Source organism: Harmonia axyridis, chromosome 2 (assembly GCF_914767665.1).
Source record: "Harmonia axyridis chromosome 2, icHarAxyr1.1, whole genome shotgun sequence".
NCBI lineage: Eukaryota > Metazoa > Arthropoda > Insecta > Coleoptera > Coccinellidae > Harmonia > Harmonia axyridis.
The window spans coordinates 3525451-3540664 of record NC_059502.1 but is presented as its reverse complement, the minus strand read 5'-3'; the positions used below and the strand labels follow the sequence as shown (position 1 = coordinate 3540664).

At 36.7% G+C, this 15214-nt stretch overlaps 2 protein-coding genes and 1 non-coding gene across 3 annotated transcripts in view; 1 reads left to right on the top strand and 2 right to left on the bottom strand.

Moving 5' to 3' along the window:
- LOC123672666 (angiopoietin-1) overlaps positions 1-15214 on the bottom strand; it is a 54711-nt gene that overhangs the window by 1724 nt on the left and 37773 nt on the right. The window contains exons 2-8 of the mRNA XM_045606872.1: positions 10630-11065; positions 9603-10168; positions 4758-5031; positions 3983-4114; positions 2428-2615; positions 1692-1835; positions 401-525 (exon numbers count right to left, since the gene is read on the bottom strand). Of these exons, the coding sequence (XP_045462828.1) occupies positions 401-525; positions 1692-1835; positions 2428-2615; positions 3983-4114; positions 4758-5031; positions 9603-10168; positions 10630-11065 (1865 nt within the window). The remainder of the gene's footprint in view (positions 1-400; positions 526-1691; positions 1836-2427; positions 2616-3982; positions 4115-4757; positions 5032-9602; positions 10169-10629; positions 11066-15214) is intronic.
- LOC123674282 lies at positions 2772-2890 on the top strand. Its single transcript, XR_006746627.1, has one exon. It is a non-coding gene; the product is annotated as a 5S ribosomal RNA (ribosomal RNA).
- Positions 13615-15123, bottom strand: LOC123672667. The gene is made up of 2 exons (XM_045606873.1): positions 14802-15123; positions 13615-14668 (listed from the first exon to the last, which is right to left on the bottom strand). The coding sequence occupies exons 1-2, from the start codon at positions 14849-14851 to the stop codon at positions 14212-14214; spliced, it is 507 nt and encodes a 168-aa protein (XP_045462829.1). The 5' UTR covers positions 14852-15123; the 3' UTR covers positions 13615-14211.

Below are 15214 nucleotides of genomic sequence, written 5' to 3'. Positions count from 1 at the left end.
ACACGAAATTCTTTTTTTTCCATCTTTTTTCAAATAACAAAAGTAGCTACACTCGTAACGCAATATCTCACAAACTGATGGTCGGACTGCTGTCAAATTTTGACACGTTTCGTTTGACGGTTGATACTAACTAAAAATCATATGGATTTAATACTAGCACCGCCATCTGTGCATCAGATCGGGGACTTTTCAATTGACCTAATATATTATGGAGAATTCAAAAAGTTATTGCTATAGTTCTGGAAGAAACACACTAAAAATGAAATGTTGGCCTAGCTTTCATTACCTGTAGCTACCTTTAAAACATAGTGTGTTTTGATCCAGAGATTTCGGAAGGTTTTTAGTTCATAATATGGATAGAAAAACAAATTTGATTTTGGTGTTACTATGGCGCATTTACCTTGTCTTGCTGTTAGATCTTGAGGATCGTTCAAATATAATCCATTCAATCCTCGACCACATGACTTCCACCACCAACCACCTTTCAACATGGAAGCGCAGTTCAAACTTGATCTGTCATTATCTCTGAAAAAAAAAATTAATACAGTAAATGTACATGATGCGACCTATACTAAGGTTAATAACATTCCTCCCCTCTTAGGAAAGAATTCTCAACAACAAATTCTTCGTACTGAAAATATTTGAAACAAAGACCTAATCTGAGACAACACAATACATTGTTTTTACTCTGTTGAACCCTTAGAACATTAATAAGAGGAACGGAAATCGCCTTGTAACTGATGCATTTGTTTTGATGCCAACATTCTTTACTCCTTGTCTAACGGGACACTATAGCAGTAGCGTAACATATTTTGATTAATTTCGAAATTGTCAATTCATGCTAAAAATAGTTTACAATGCGATTTATTCATAGAAATTCTTTCGTTTTTCAAAAGGGTCAATGTTTTCCTCAGTTTAATGATTTAGCTATTGTGGAGCTATGAAAAAAGTATTCCTGATAAAGCTTTCAACAATCAGATCAAGATTCTCCACGCCTATGGCTCGCACACACAATCGGCTAGCTCGATTGTGATTGGCGACACTAAACTTCCATCTCTCTTGTATTCGGGATCGAGTACAAATGTTTACTTTCCGTTCCTTCAAATGCGCTCCATTAGTGATGACGTCACACACCGACATTTTAGTTCTCCTGTCAGTGTTCGGAATCCAAACAAACAAATTGTCATTCAAATTAGTACGTTGCCGTTGAAGAAATTGGCTTATTCTGATAAATGAGATTATTTAAGGAAGGATTTTACTATTAATTGATAGACAGAAGGAACGAGAATAATTCCAGTAAGTTCGAACTTGAAGGTCAACTAATAAACACGGCTTTTTACAAATTCTGGGGAATGATAAAGGATTCAAACTTACTGGTATTAACCTCGTTCCTTCTATCTATCAATTAATACTGAAATAGTTCCCCAAATACTCTTATTTATGAAAATAAGCCAATTCCTTCAACGACACCGTACTAATTTGAATGACAATTTATTTGTTTGGATTCCGAACACTGACAGGAGAACCAAAAATGGCTGTGTGAGACGTCAAACTGATAGAGCGTATTATATTCTAAGGTTGAACCCTAAATGGTTCCAAATTATGATATTTTGAAAAATTTCATTTCTTCTTTCAATGAGGGAGAAATAATAAACTAATGTGTAATGTGTAATTCACGATGTTTTTAGTACCTGTTATATGTTGAAAATGGACTGTTGTTGCTTCCATACCATGGATCGTTCAAAGAATCACCTGCAGTACCTTCATATCCATCGATTTCCAATTTATAATACTCTGCTTCCGAATATATCTTGAAGTGGGAATATTGGGCATACCTAAATGAAAAAGAAACCAATTAAAAACAAATTCATGCTGCAACCATCAATAATTTTTTAAGAGTTTTCCAATAAGAGGTTTCATTTGAATAGCCCGCTATCTGGACAGCTGTCACTTTTCAAACTGTCTTTTTTTGACATTTGACGAATAAAACTACGCCATTACTGAAAATGGAACGATACAACAATGATCTGAAATCGTTTAAATTCACTACAAAAATGGTGAAAATTTTTGAATCGCAGTTAGGACAATTAAAGTACTTTTGGATCGTCGTGAAGCCAGCAATAGTGGAAAAATCTGAGCTGTTAGGCAAGTTAGTGATGTGAAGAATCGAAACCGTGTGCGTCGCTTGAGAACAACTGAGAATATTGCTGTTGTAGCCCGTTGTATTGATGAACTAAGGTTACTAAGTTATCGACTTAGAAATTGCATTAATTTCCTTTTCACAATGAAACAGAAGTCCATTGATTTGAAAATTGATTGAAAATATACTCGTTATACCTCTTATTGGAAAACTGTGAAGGTACCTACCTACTATTTAAGTATCAACAAAAAACGAATAAATTGAATTTTTTCTGAAAAAAAAATTACCTTCTGTTTCCTTCGAAATCCTCCAATTCCACTCTCAAGATGTACTCTTCGTTGTTCGTGAGCATGTAGATATTCTCATTTCCCAACCAAAATTCTTTGGCTGGATCACCGAAACCATTTTTGTAATCGTTCCAATCTCGATTGAAATTCTCCCTAGGATCGCCAAAATCATCCCTCCTTTGTATGACCTTCAAAAGATTAAAAAATATTCGTTTATCAAAATCATATTGGAAGCTGCAACGTCTAAATTTTGTTTCCAACTTTGTTTATTACTGCAACATCATGTTACGAAACTTTGCGATACTAACATCATATTCAACTGGCTAAAACACGTATAAATGAATGTTTACGGCCATACCACGCTGAAAAAACCAGTTCTCGTCAGATCACTGAAGTCAAGCAGCGTCGGGCGCGGGTAGTACTTGGATGGGTGACCGCTTGGGAACACCGCGTGCTGTAACCTTTTTTTTTTCGGGATAGGAATTTTTTTTGTTAGGGAAATAATTTTGATTAAATTAAATGACAATCTCAACAGCCTACTTTAACGAGCCGACTCTGGTTAAGGACGCACGGTTCGGTATTTCTTCATTCCGCGTCCTACGTCAACATCCATCAGATGTAAAAGTATCTCGATCGCATTACCCGGTTGTAAAGCTGGTATGTAATTCGCAAAATGTCTCTAGGTTATTTCGAAAGGCCACCAGAACCAAATGTTCGAAGGTTTCCACTGATCACGCATGACTTAACAAAGGAATTTTCTATAAATGCACGGCGGTCCATTTTATCGACCATTTATATCTACAAGCATCGATCTTGATTTCTCTAACGCATAATTGATATACAATTATACCAGGTGTTTCGTGAATGGTTTCGTAAAATTTTAAACCATTACCTAGAGACAAAATTTTGGGGTCAGTGAACTTGAATGCAGCTTCTGATGATCGTGATGCTATCGACGTTGATGTAAATAAAATTCAGCACTTTTCTTGTCGATCTTCACTGTGCAAAAAAATTAACGCACATTCTGAAAATCTCAACTTTAATGAAAGTAAATTCTACATTGACTTTATAACTTATTTTTTATGTTCTCTCGGGAAGGTTTTGAACGAAACAAGACACATTAAATGGAAGAAAAATTCAGGATTTCACCGAATCTTATGTGGAAGAAGAGAAATAAACAATTTTCAAAATATTGGAATGCTGATAAGTGATTAAATACTTGGTATTTCCACCCCTTGCGTTAATTACAGCTCGGCAACGACGGTTCATACTCAAAATGAGTGATCTTGAAATGTTCTGATCTAATCCTTCCCAGATTTCTCTGAGTTGGATTCCTAAGTCATTAAGAGTAGGTGGATGATTTTCTGAACTGAGCCTTCTATTGAGGTTGTCCCAAACCTGCTTAATCGGATTGAGATCTGGACTTCTTGCTGGCCATTCCATTCGAGAGACTTCAACTTCTTCAAGGTACTCCTGAACGATGTGCGCACGATGGGGTCTGGCATTATCGTCCATAAAAATCAACAAAATTACATTTTAATGAAAAAGTACTTACCGTCCATCCACCATCAGCTATCTGTTGTTCACAATAAACCTTCAAGAACCAGTAAGTTGTGCCCCTGATTTGCAAATAATAAACACCAGATTTTCTCATCTCAGCATTCAATAGATCGACGCAAGAATATCCCTGAAATGAAAAAAGTTTAGAAGAAACGAAGGAAAAGATTCATCCAAGTGCCAAACATACTGTATAAGATAGTTCGCTGAATTGTTTCTTCAAGTAAATCATTTTACAAGACATTTTCTTCTTGATAATTGAAATAGCAACAATTACATACTTAGTTACAATTCTTAAAAGGATTAAAGTCCAAGAACTAATAAATTCTATAAAAGAACTAGTTTGCGAACTAATGAACTCTATAATAAAACTAGAATGGGATCTAACGAACACTATAAAAGAACTAGTTCTCGAACTAACATAGTTTAACATTATAATAGAACTAATATGCTTACGAATGAACTCTACAAGAAAATAAGTGTGTGAACCAACGAACTCTATAAAAAAACCAATTTGTAAATTAAAGAACTCTATTCGTATAATAAAACTCCATAAAAGAATTAGTTCGTGAAGTAACGAACTCTACAATGAAACTAGTTCTTTTGAACTAACGAATTCTATGAGAGAGCTGGTTCGCGAACTAACAAACTCTATAATAAAACTTAGTTCATGAACTACCAAACTCTATGAAAGTATAAAGTTCTATCTAGTTCTCAAACTATAATTATTTTTGGCGATTTGACGACTAATCATCGAAAAATATTCAATTTACCTTCACGTCTTTCGACAAATCGAGTAACTCAGTGGCAAAGGTTGTGTTGGCTGGTCCTGGTTTGTTTTTGATGCTGGGGAATATCACTCCATCCTTCCTCTTTTCGATCTTTTTATCAGTGGGAGTCGTTGTGGTCTGAAGTGGTTGAGAGGTTAGAGAAGGAGCTGCTGCGCTTTGGTTGAGCGTTACGATGTTGTTTTGTGGATTGAACGCTAGGGTTGGATAGAATGTGGTGTAGGATTCTGTGCTAGTCTCAGGGTATTCCTCCACGTATCTGAAAAAGATATTTCGATGATAACGTATGTTCCAAAAGTTTTGGTACAAATTTCAATTGTAACGGGTGTTTTTTCGAGGTATATAACTTTAAGTTGGCATTACTGTTCAAGATGGCGACCGATTTAACAGCTGTCAAGTGATTTATTCTCAGTTTGGTTGGGCAATTCATCATGAATAGACTCACGCCTGAACAACGCTTGCAAATAGTGCAATTTTATTTTGAAAATAATGGTTCTGTGCGGAATACCTATCGCGCACTACGTCCATTAGCGATGAAGCGCACTTCTGGTTGGATGGCTACGTCAACAAACAAAACTGCCGCATTTGGAGTGAAGCTAATCCTCAAGTGTATGTCGAAACACCGTTACATCCAGAAAAACTGACTGTTTGGTGCGCTTTATGGGCTGGTGGAATCATTGGTCTGTACTTCTTCAAAAACGAAGATGACCAGAACGTTACAGTCAATGGTGATCGGTATAGAGCCATGATTACTAACTTTTTCATTCCTGAATTGAACAACCATGATGTCCAGGAGCTGTGGTTCCAACGGCGCAACATGTCACACAGCTCGTGCCACAATCGATTTATTGAAAGACACGTTTGGCGACCGCCTAATTTCACGTTTCGGACCTGTGAATTGGCCTCCAAGATCTTGTGATTTAACACCGCTAGACTACTTTCTGTGGGGCTATGTGAAGTCATTGGTCTATGCGAATAAGCCACAAACCCTTGACCATTTGGAAGACAACATTCGCCGTGTTATTGCCGATATACGGCCACAAATGTTGGAAAAAGTCATCGAAAATTGGACTACATCCGAGCCAGCCGTGGCGGTCATATGCCAGAAATCATATTTAAAATGTAATGCCACAAGATTATCTTGCGGATAAATAAAATACAAGTCAATCGAATAATCTATCGTTGTTTTATTGCGATTTAAAGTTCTATAGCTCAAAAAAAAACACCCCTTATTATTTTTGGGGTGCTGTATTAGTCTAATGATGACTTAATAAATAAAGTGGAGCATGCTATGGGTAGACATTAAAAATATAGCTCAATAATAATAATTTATCAAATTAATCTTGAAACCCAATTATGAAGTAACTGCAGTTGAGTCGTGCAAGTACCCAATTCAAGGATTAGCTGATGGCATTCTTCCCAAGAGAATACCTCATACTTCTCGAGTTAACGATAATTATCTCTCACTTCAATAGAACCACTTCATTTCAAGATTTAGTTCAAGTCTTTTTCAATGGCCGGATGTGAAGTCTTTAGCAGAGAAACAAACAGAAACCATGACACAATCTTCAGCGAATTATGGGAAGTTATTTCAATTCGATAATTCATTCAAAAACAACGTATTTCAAACATAGAGTACACTGGGGGATAATATAGGGTGTTTTTTTTTCGAGGTATATAACTTTAAGTTGGCATTACTGTTCAAGATAACGACCGATTTAACAGCTGTCAAGTGATTTATTCTCAGTTTGGTTTGGCAATTCATCATGGATAGACTCACGCCTGAACAACGCTTGCAAATAGTGCAATTTTATTTCGAAAATAATGGTTCTGTGCGGAATACTTATGGCGCACTACGTCCATTTTATTTTGTTTAGCGATGAAGCGCACTTCTGGTTGAATGACTACGTCAACAAACAAAACTGCCGCATTTGGAGTGAAGCTAATCCTCAAGTGTATGTCGAAACACCGTTACATCCAGAAAAACTTACTGTTTGGTGCGCTTTATGGGCTGGTGGAATCATTGGTCCGTACTTCTTCAAAAACGATGATGGCCAGAACGTTACAGTCAATGGTGATCGGTATAGAGCCATGATTATTAACTTTATCATTCCTGAATTGAACAACCATGATGTCCAGGAGCTGTGGTTCCAACAAGACGGCGCAACATGTCACACAGCTCGTGCCACAATCGATTTATTGAAAGACACGTTTGGTGACCGCCTAATTTCACGTTTTGGACCTGTGAATTGGCCTCTAAGATCTTGTGATTTAACACCGCTAGACTACTTTCTGTGGGGCTATGTAAAGTCATTGGTCTATGCGGATAAGCATCAAACCATTGACCATTTGGAAGACAACAGTCGCCGTGTTATTGCCGATATACGGCCAGATTGGACTACATCCGAGCCAGCCGTGGCGATCATATGCCAGAAATCATATTTAAAATGTAATGCCGCAAGATTATCTTGCGGATAAATAAAATTCAGGTCAATCGAATAATCCATCGTTGTTTTACTGCAATTTAAAGTTCTATAGCTCTAAAAATAGCACCCTTTATTTTGTCGAAATGTCTGTAATTTTCAAATTTTGAGCTGATAGTGGTCTTAAACGATTGTGTTCTCCTTATGGATGGAACCGATAAAATGTTAGGTCCGGACCTGGATTTTTAGAATTCTGAATATGTTGGTCCTGAAGGTACTTGAAGTGCAAAAGTTATGACAGATCGAAGTTTTCGGTGAAAACCGAAAATCACCCTTTATAAAACTCATAAAAAAAATTCACTTTTATGGTGGGTAAATTTGAACTGTTGGGACAAGTTAGTGATGTGAAGAATCGAGACCGTGTGCGTCGCTTAGAAACAACTGAGAATATTGCTGATGTAGCCTGTAGTGTTGAACTCTTTTCAGAAAACCCTTTGTATCGCACCAAAAACAAAAAAAAAAGAGATAAATATGAATTCGAACAAGCGCTACAAACCCCATTATTTCACGTAAGTTCTCTCTTCCAATTTTTACCGTATATTTTATCATTCAAACTTGAATTATCCCGGATCAGCAACATTGTAACGGTAATGCAACGTTTTGTTTTAAAATATTCATAGGTGTAGCGCCTAATTCAATTACAAATTTCTTAATGCTAATTGCGGCACATACTAATCACCGTTTATTGAAACTTTCTTCGAGTGTAATTGATAAATAAACACGAGTGATGTAATGGACCAGTTTAGAATCTCCCCATGTTTCAGATAAGAACGATTCCAAAATGAAGAAATTCGTTCAACGATTTCGTATTTATTGGAATCGAAATGTTCTTCGAGGATAATTTTTCACAGAAATATTGGTATTATTTCATAGCCACTTTGTATTATCTAACTTAATGATTATGCGTGTTAGTTTTCTCGTAGGATATGGTTTTTCGAAAGGAATTTCCTCCCACGTAGATGTCACTTGGTGCTTCCACGCAATAGTACGCTACGATTTTGCATAATGTTTTATAATTTCATATTATTTTGTGCTGAAAATACAGGGTTTCCTGAATTGGTGGTACAGAAGAAAAGGAGATTCCTTGGGTAATTTTAAGAAAAAAAAAAGTCTACGTGGAAAAATCTAGATCGATGAATATCAAATATATCTTCACTCTCATTAATCAACAGTATTTTATAGGATAAAACGAAATCTATTCAAATTTGAGATTCAAAACTCTAGTAAAGGGTGTTTTTTTTTAGAGCTATAGAACTTTGAATTGCAATAAAACAACGATGGATTATTCGATTGATATGAATTTTATTTATCCGCAAGATAATCTTGTGGCATTACATTTTAAATATGATTTCTGGCATATGACCGCCACGGCTGGCTCGGATGTAGTCCAATCTGGACGTCCAATTTTCGATGACTTTTTCCAACGTTTGTGGCTGTATATCGGCAATAACACGGCGAATGTTGTCTTCCAAATGGTCAAGGGTTTGTGGCTTATCCGCATAGACCAATGACTTTACATAGGCCCACAGAAAGTAGTCTAGCGGTGTTAAATCACAAGATCTTGGAGGCCAATTGACAGGTCCAAAACGTGAAATTAGGAGGTCACCAAACGTGTCTTTCAATAAATCGATTGTGGCACGAGCTGTGTGACATGTTGCGCCGTCTTGTTGAAACCACAGCTCCTGGACATCATGGTTGTTCAATTCAGGAATGAAAAAGTTAGTAATCATGGCTCTATACCGATCACCATTGACTGTAACGTTATGGCCATCATCGTTTTTGAATAAGTACGGACCAATGATTCCACCAGCCCATAAAGCGCGCCAAACAGTCAGTTTTTCTGGATGTAACGGTGTTTCGACATACACTTGAGGATTAGCTTCACTCCAAATGCGGCAGTTTTGTTTTTTGACGTAGCCATTCAACCAAAAGTGCGCTTCATCGCTAATGGACGTAGTGCGCGATACGTATTCCGCACAGAACCATTATTTTCGAAATAAAATTGCACTATTTGCAAGCGTTGTTCAGGCGTGAGTCTATTCATGATGAATTGCCAAACCAAACAGAGAAAATCACTTGACAGCTGTTAAATCGGTCGCCATCTTGAACAGAAATGCCAACTTAAAGTTATATACCTCGAAAAAAAAACCCTATATAAACAAGCAAATGCTTTGTTTTCGATATACTGTGTGTTTCTTGTAGTCCTTCTTTCTTGTGATGATTATATCAGTTCATCGAATCTTTATTAATTTTCGCTACAAATTGGTTAAACAAAACTAAATATCAAAAAAATTGACAACTCTGTAACAGTTTAACCGAAGCTACTGCATTATTATCAATCACTCACCTCTTAGGATCAAACTCGATCAACCTATCAATCGTAGGGTCCAACAACAGCTCAGCACGCACAGGACCTTGAGCTAGATTAGCAACATCGTTCTCCTGCTTCTTCAACCTTCTCTCCACCTTATCCAAGTTGGCGATGATCTTATTCGTCTTAGACTTCAAATCACTATGTATCTCCCCGATGGCGCGCTCCTGTCTGTGAGTCTGCGAAAGCAACTCGTCAGATTTGGGCAGCAGGTTGTCCACGGAACTCTTGGTGCCCACCACCACGTTCCAAACCTCCTGGATCTTCTCAGAAACCGTCACTATCGGCTTGATCTGCTCTGTCAGAGCGTCTATCTTGTTGTTCTTGGCTATCCTCTCCTCTATAGGGCTTTGGGTGGTTGTCGTGGTGGTGGTGTGGTTGGAGGAATATGAGTCAATGATGGCGTGGTGGATGTCGGTGATGCGATGGAGCATCTTGCCCAGATTGTCGGACACCAGGTTTATGTGGAACTGCAGCTTGCGATCTATATTGCTGGTGGATTCTCGGAGTTGTCCAAGTTCTTTGGACACGTGGTTGATTACCTGTAACAGATTGGTTGGTTTGGAGGCGGTAATAGGTGGTGAAAGGATTCCCCCTATAAGGGTGGTCCAGTAGGTATGACCACAGACCCGAAGGCCAGGATTTGATTGATATTAGCTCGATTTGTTTTTTTTTCAGAAACTTTAGAGTTGTTTTAATGTTAGGTCTTCCCGATAAATGTTTGGCGTAGCCTTTTAGGCACCTATCCCAGTGAGATAGTTTTGAGTTTCAGAAAAGAGTGATAAGATGTCTGCCTGGCATTAAACAGATAAAGTCTCACACCTCTTCATCTAGTAATAGAGAGAGTGGCCTATGAGGCCACTCTAAGACTATCTAGGAAAGGTACCAGCAATGAGGTAATCAGGAATCAGGAAGCCTGGTCTTTCCTGACTAATTACATACCATCAGCGAACCTATTCCGAAGGAATTTCTGGAATTTATCAAGAAAAACTTCAAAACTCACCTCAGTGTTCAGAGCTTTGGTTATTTCCACAACGTTCATGTGAACGGGTTTCTTCTCGCTGGCTTCTGCGTTGAACTCATCGTTGGGCAAGAAGGAGTTCCCATTGCCATCGAAGTGGTTCTTGAGGTCGTTCAATTTGCCATCGATACCGTCAACTTTAGTTTCCAAATTCTGCAATTTCTTGTCGATGTTGGGTTCCGGCCTTTCAGTGTTGGAGAAGTATGAGCTTGGTTGGGCCCTAAACAACCTGGAATCCAGGTTTTCCAGTTTGGATAGGACAATCTCGGTTTTTTCGATGTTGCCAGATACTCTGGTGCTCAAGGATTCCACTTTGCGCATCAAATGCTCGACGGCTTTGTCTAGGTTTTCTATACGTTGGAGTTTGGTGTCCAAAGTTGAGATCAGGGCTTCGAAGAATTCGAAGAGGTAGCGTTCTCTGCAATGAAGAAAAAACAACAGTAAGTATTGTTTTGTTGTCAGGTTGATTAAATTTCTAAATTAATTATTTCTATTAGTCACTATAACCTCTATAAAAATGAATCATACGAGTAAATTAAGGGTGTTCCAATAAAAAGTCTTCTTTTGATTATAAAAAAAATATATTTTAAGAGAAATCAATGGAAGGTATGCTATTAATGATGGAAAACGATATCTGCCAAATGGTCACAACCAGGGCTACGGTGGCAGCACCATATCATTTATATGAAATACGCTCTATTAGTGTGACGTCACACACCGCCATTTTTGGTTCTCCCGTCACTGTTCGGAATCCAAACAAATAAATTGTCATTCAAATTAGTACGGTGTCGTTGAAGGAATTGGTTTATTTTCAAAAATAAGAGTATTTGAGGAACGATTTCAGTATTAATTGATAGACAGAAGAAACGAGGTTAATACCAGTAAGTTTGAATCCTGTATCATTCCCCAGATTTTGTAAAAACCCGTGTTTATTAGTTGAACTTCAAGTTCGAACTTACTGGCATTAATCTCGTGCCTTCTGTCTATTAATTAATAGTAAAATCGTTCCTTAAATAATCTTATTTATCGAAATAAGCCAATTTCTTCAACGACAATGTACTAATTTGAATGACAATTTGTTTGTTTGGATTCCGAATACTGACAGGAGAACTAAAATGGCGGTGTGTGACGTCATCACTAATAGAGCGTATTTTCCATGGCCAATTCGCACATTGCGGCTGTATGTCCTTGATTATTAGATGAAATCTGGAATCGAGCTCCATCATTTCACTCCGGAGTCCAATCGACAGTCAGCTGAGTGGATTACATACGATGAACCGAATCCAAAGCGAGGAAAAACACAACACTCAGCAGGCAAGGTTATGGCATCAGTATTCTGGGATGCGCAAGGTATAATATTCATTGATTACCTCCAAAAGGGCCAGATCATCAACAGCAATTATTATATAGCGTTATTGGATCGTTTAAAGGATGAAATCGTTAAAAAACGGCCCCATTTGAAAAAAAAGGTGGTGTTTCATCAAGACAATGCGCCGTGTCACAAATCAATGAAAACAATGGCAAACTTGCATGAAATGGGTTTCGAATTGCTTCTGCATCCACCGTATTCGCCAGATCTGGCCCCTAGCGACTTTTTCCTGTTCTCAGACTCCAAAAGAATGCTCGCTGGAAAGAAATTTAACGCCAATGAAGAAGTAATCGCCGAAAATGAGGTCTATTTTGAAGCGAAAGACAAATCGTATACAAAAATGGTATCGAAAAGTTTGAAGATCGCTATAATCACTGTATCGCCCTCGAAGGCAACTATGTTGAATAATAAAATCGAATTTTGCCAAAAAAATGTGTTTTACTGTGGTAGAGCGGTGAATTTTCAATTGGCCTGTTAATATCTCTAAATTTATAGCTTTCAGAATGGCTTTATGTATAGAGTCTCACCTTTCCATCGAACTGTGGAGGCTCACGTGAGATCTAATCTCTTTGTGTTCAATCACGAATATGTGCCAATAAATAGGTGTCTCGAGTTAGCGAATTTCAATTTCGCTATTACCTACACTCAATCGTTGAGGGTTTACCTTAATTCTGAAAGTGAACGTCGAACGAAAGTGGGTTAAGCGACTGATGAATAGGCAGAATGTAATCGTTCACGAATCTGTACAAAATACCAGAAAACCACCATTGGAAAATTATCAGAGTTTCGTTCGAAGTTAATTGAATTCTTTCAATTATTGGCATTTTCGGTTGTCCTCAGTAAAAAGGTTCTTGTTGGGATAGTTACCACATTAACAAAATCAATCCAAAAAAAAATTAAATGAATTGCCGGAATTGTAAGATATATTGATGTGAACTAGGCTCATTATCAACAAGACGGCACTACGTGTCACACAAACAACGAAACAATCGCAATTTAGCAAGAAAAGTTACCAGACTGTGTTATTTCTCGAATAAGTAATCACAATTGGCCATCAAGATCTCGTGATTTATATCCTTTAGACTTTTTTCTTTGTGGCTACGTGAAAGATAAGGTATGCCAATGCTTCACAATCTATACAAGACCTTAAAGATGGAATTCGTGAAGTAATCGAAGACACAACCGCAAAAGTGCGAATTGGTTATGAAAAATTTCATGAAAAGGATATGGTGCTGCTACCGTAGCCGTGGTGGTTATTTGGTTGATATTGTTCAGGGCATATCTCATTACAATAAAATAAACATCCATTAATTTCTCTGAAAATATACTTTTTTCTTGTTATATAAAAATGAAACTTCTTATTGGTAAATTTCATCCAGATCGAATCAAATAATCATCTGAAATACAAGATTTTGAATGGTCATATTTACAGTACCCCAAGTCAGATTCTGCCTTAACCGCAGTATCCGAGATAAGAACCTACCCTACAAATGTATAAGCCTCCCCAATAGTATGTTTAAGGTAGTGTTAATTGATTTTTTAAATGAACATACCCACATTTTTGGGAAAACAATGAAAGGTAAAATCAAAGAATAGAGTTAATGAAACAATTTATTGAAAAATTTATAACAATGAAGAAATATAAAAGTTCAAAATTCATGTAATCATGTGAAAAATTATTATTATATTAGCCTATATACATACAACACTACCTACTGTAAAATAATACTGATTTCATTTTGGTGAACCGAACTTGTATGAACTCATACTCATAGTGAACGTGTGCGATTCGTAGTACATAAATGACACTAATGCTTCTCCAAATCAGAATGAATAGAATCTATGTGTGTTTTAAGATAAGATCTCTGATTAGTAGCATACTCGCATAAGTGGCATTCATGTCTCTTTATATTTAAATGTCTCCTAAGATGAGTTTTATGATTTGTAGCATAGTCGCAAAACGGGCAATATGTTACTTTAAGTTAGCATGCATACAGTCAATATGCAATTGAAGAATACAGTTCAATTGGAAGTAAAATTACATAAACTACACTTAAATTGTCTCAAATTTGTATGAATACATTCTATGTGTTTTTTAAGATTATTTCTCCGATGTGAAGCATAATCACATGGGTGACACTCAAATTGCACAGGATTTGTATGAGCAGATTTGATATGTGCCATGAGATCTATTTTTATTTGAAGAACAGATATATCATTCGTATCATGAGCATAATCGCATAAATGACACTTGGTTTAAAATGACTACAATTCAAATGACATTTAAGAATTTGGTTGGAATTTGTAGCATAACCACATAAAACACACTTAAACTTTCTCAACTCTAAGTGAACTGTTTCTATATGTGCCTGGACATGATATTTGCGAGTTGAACCGTAATCACAGAGATGGCAGTTGAATGGCTTTGAATCATTACTTTTGTGCTCTGTTTCTTCTTCATCATCCGAATCAGTAACTTCCTCTTCGTCTGTTTCCTCCATTTTCAAAAGATTATTTTGGTTCAATGAGATATTCTCAATGGAATGGAATTCTTCCTTATGCTGAATTCCATCAATAAACTCTTTCTTGATATCAAAGTTCTCAGTCTTAACTTCATTTATTCCGAAACTCTCTCCTTCATCAGAAGAAATGCTAAAAAATATAATAATAATTACATTATAAATTAATTATATAATATAAGGAATATTAAAAAGCTGTCTTTATGATCATTATTCTGTTGTATCCAACAAATATATTCTTAAATAAATCCCCAAATCATACTTACAAATCACTAGAGTATTTTTTTGTTTTGTCAGGGTGTTCAGCGAATTCCATGTTTACAACAATGTAGTTAAGATACCAAGAATAAGACAAAACAACCAAGAAAATATATAATCAACTAATTAACTATTTGAATGAATAAAACTGAAAAAAGATCGTCGAGCTTCGACTATGAAAGACACGTGATATGATCGCAATGTCGCACAAATAACAGCACAGTATAGGAACCTTAGAATATAGATAGTTTATTAATGTTCCAAGATAGGGACTATCTATACTGTGATAACAGAGTAGAATGCAATGTCATAACAATGAACATAACCTCAGCAGTCATAACAATGTAAATTGACAATTCATTTTCTTCTTCTTCTTTCAGGACACAGGGTTAGTCGCTCATCCGAATCATCCGATGTATCC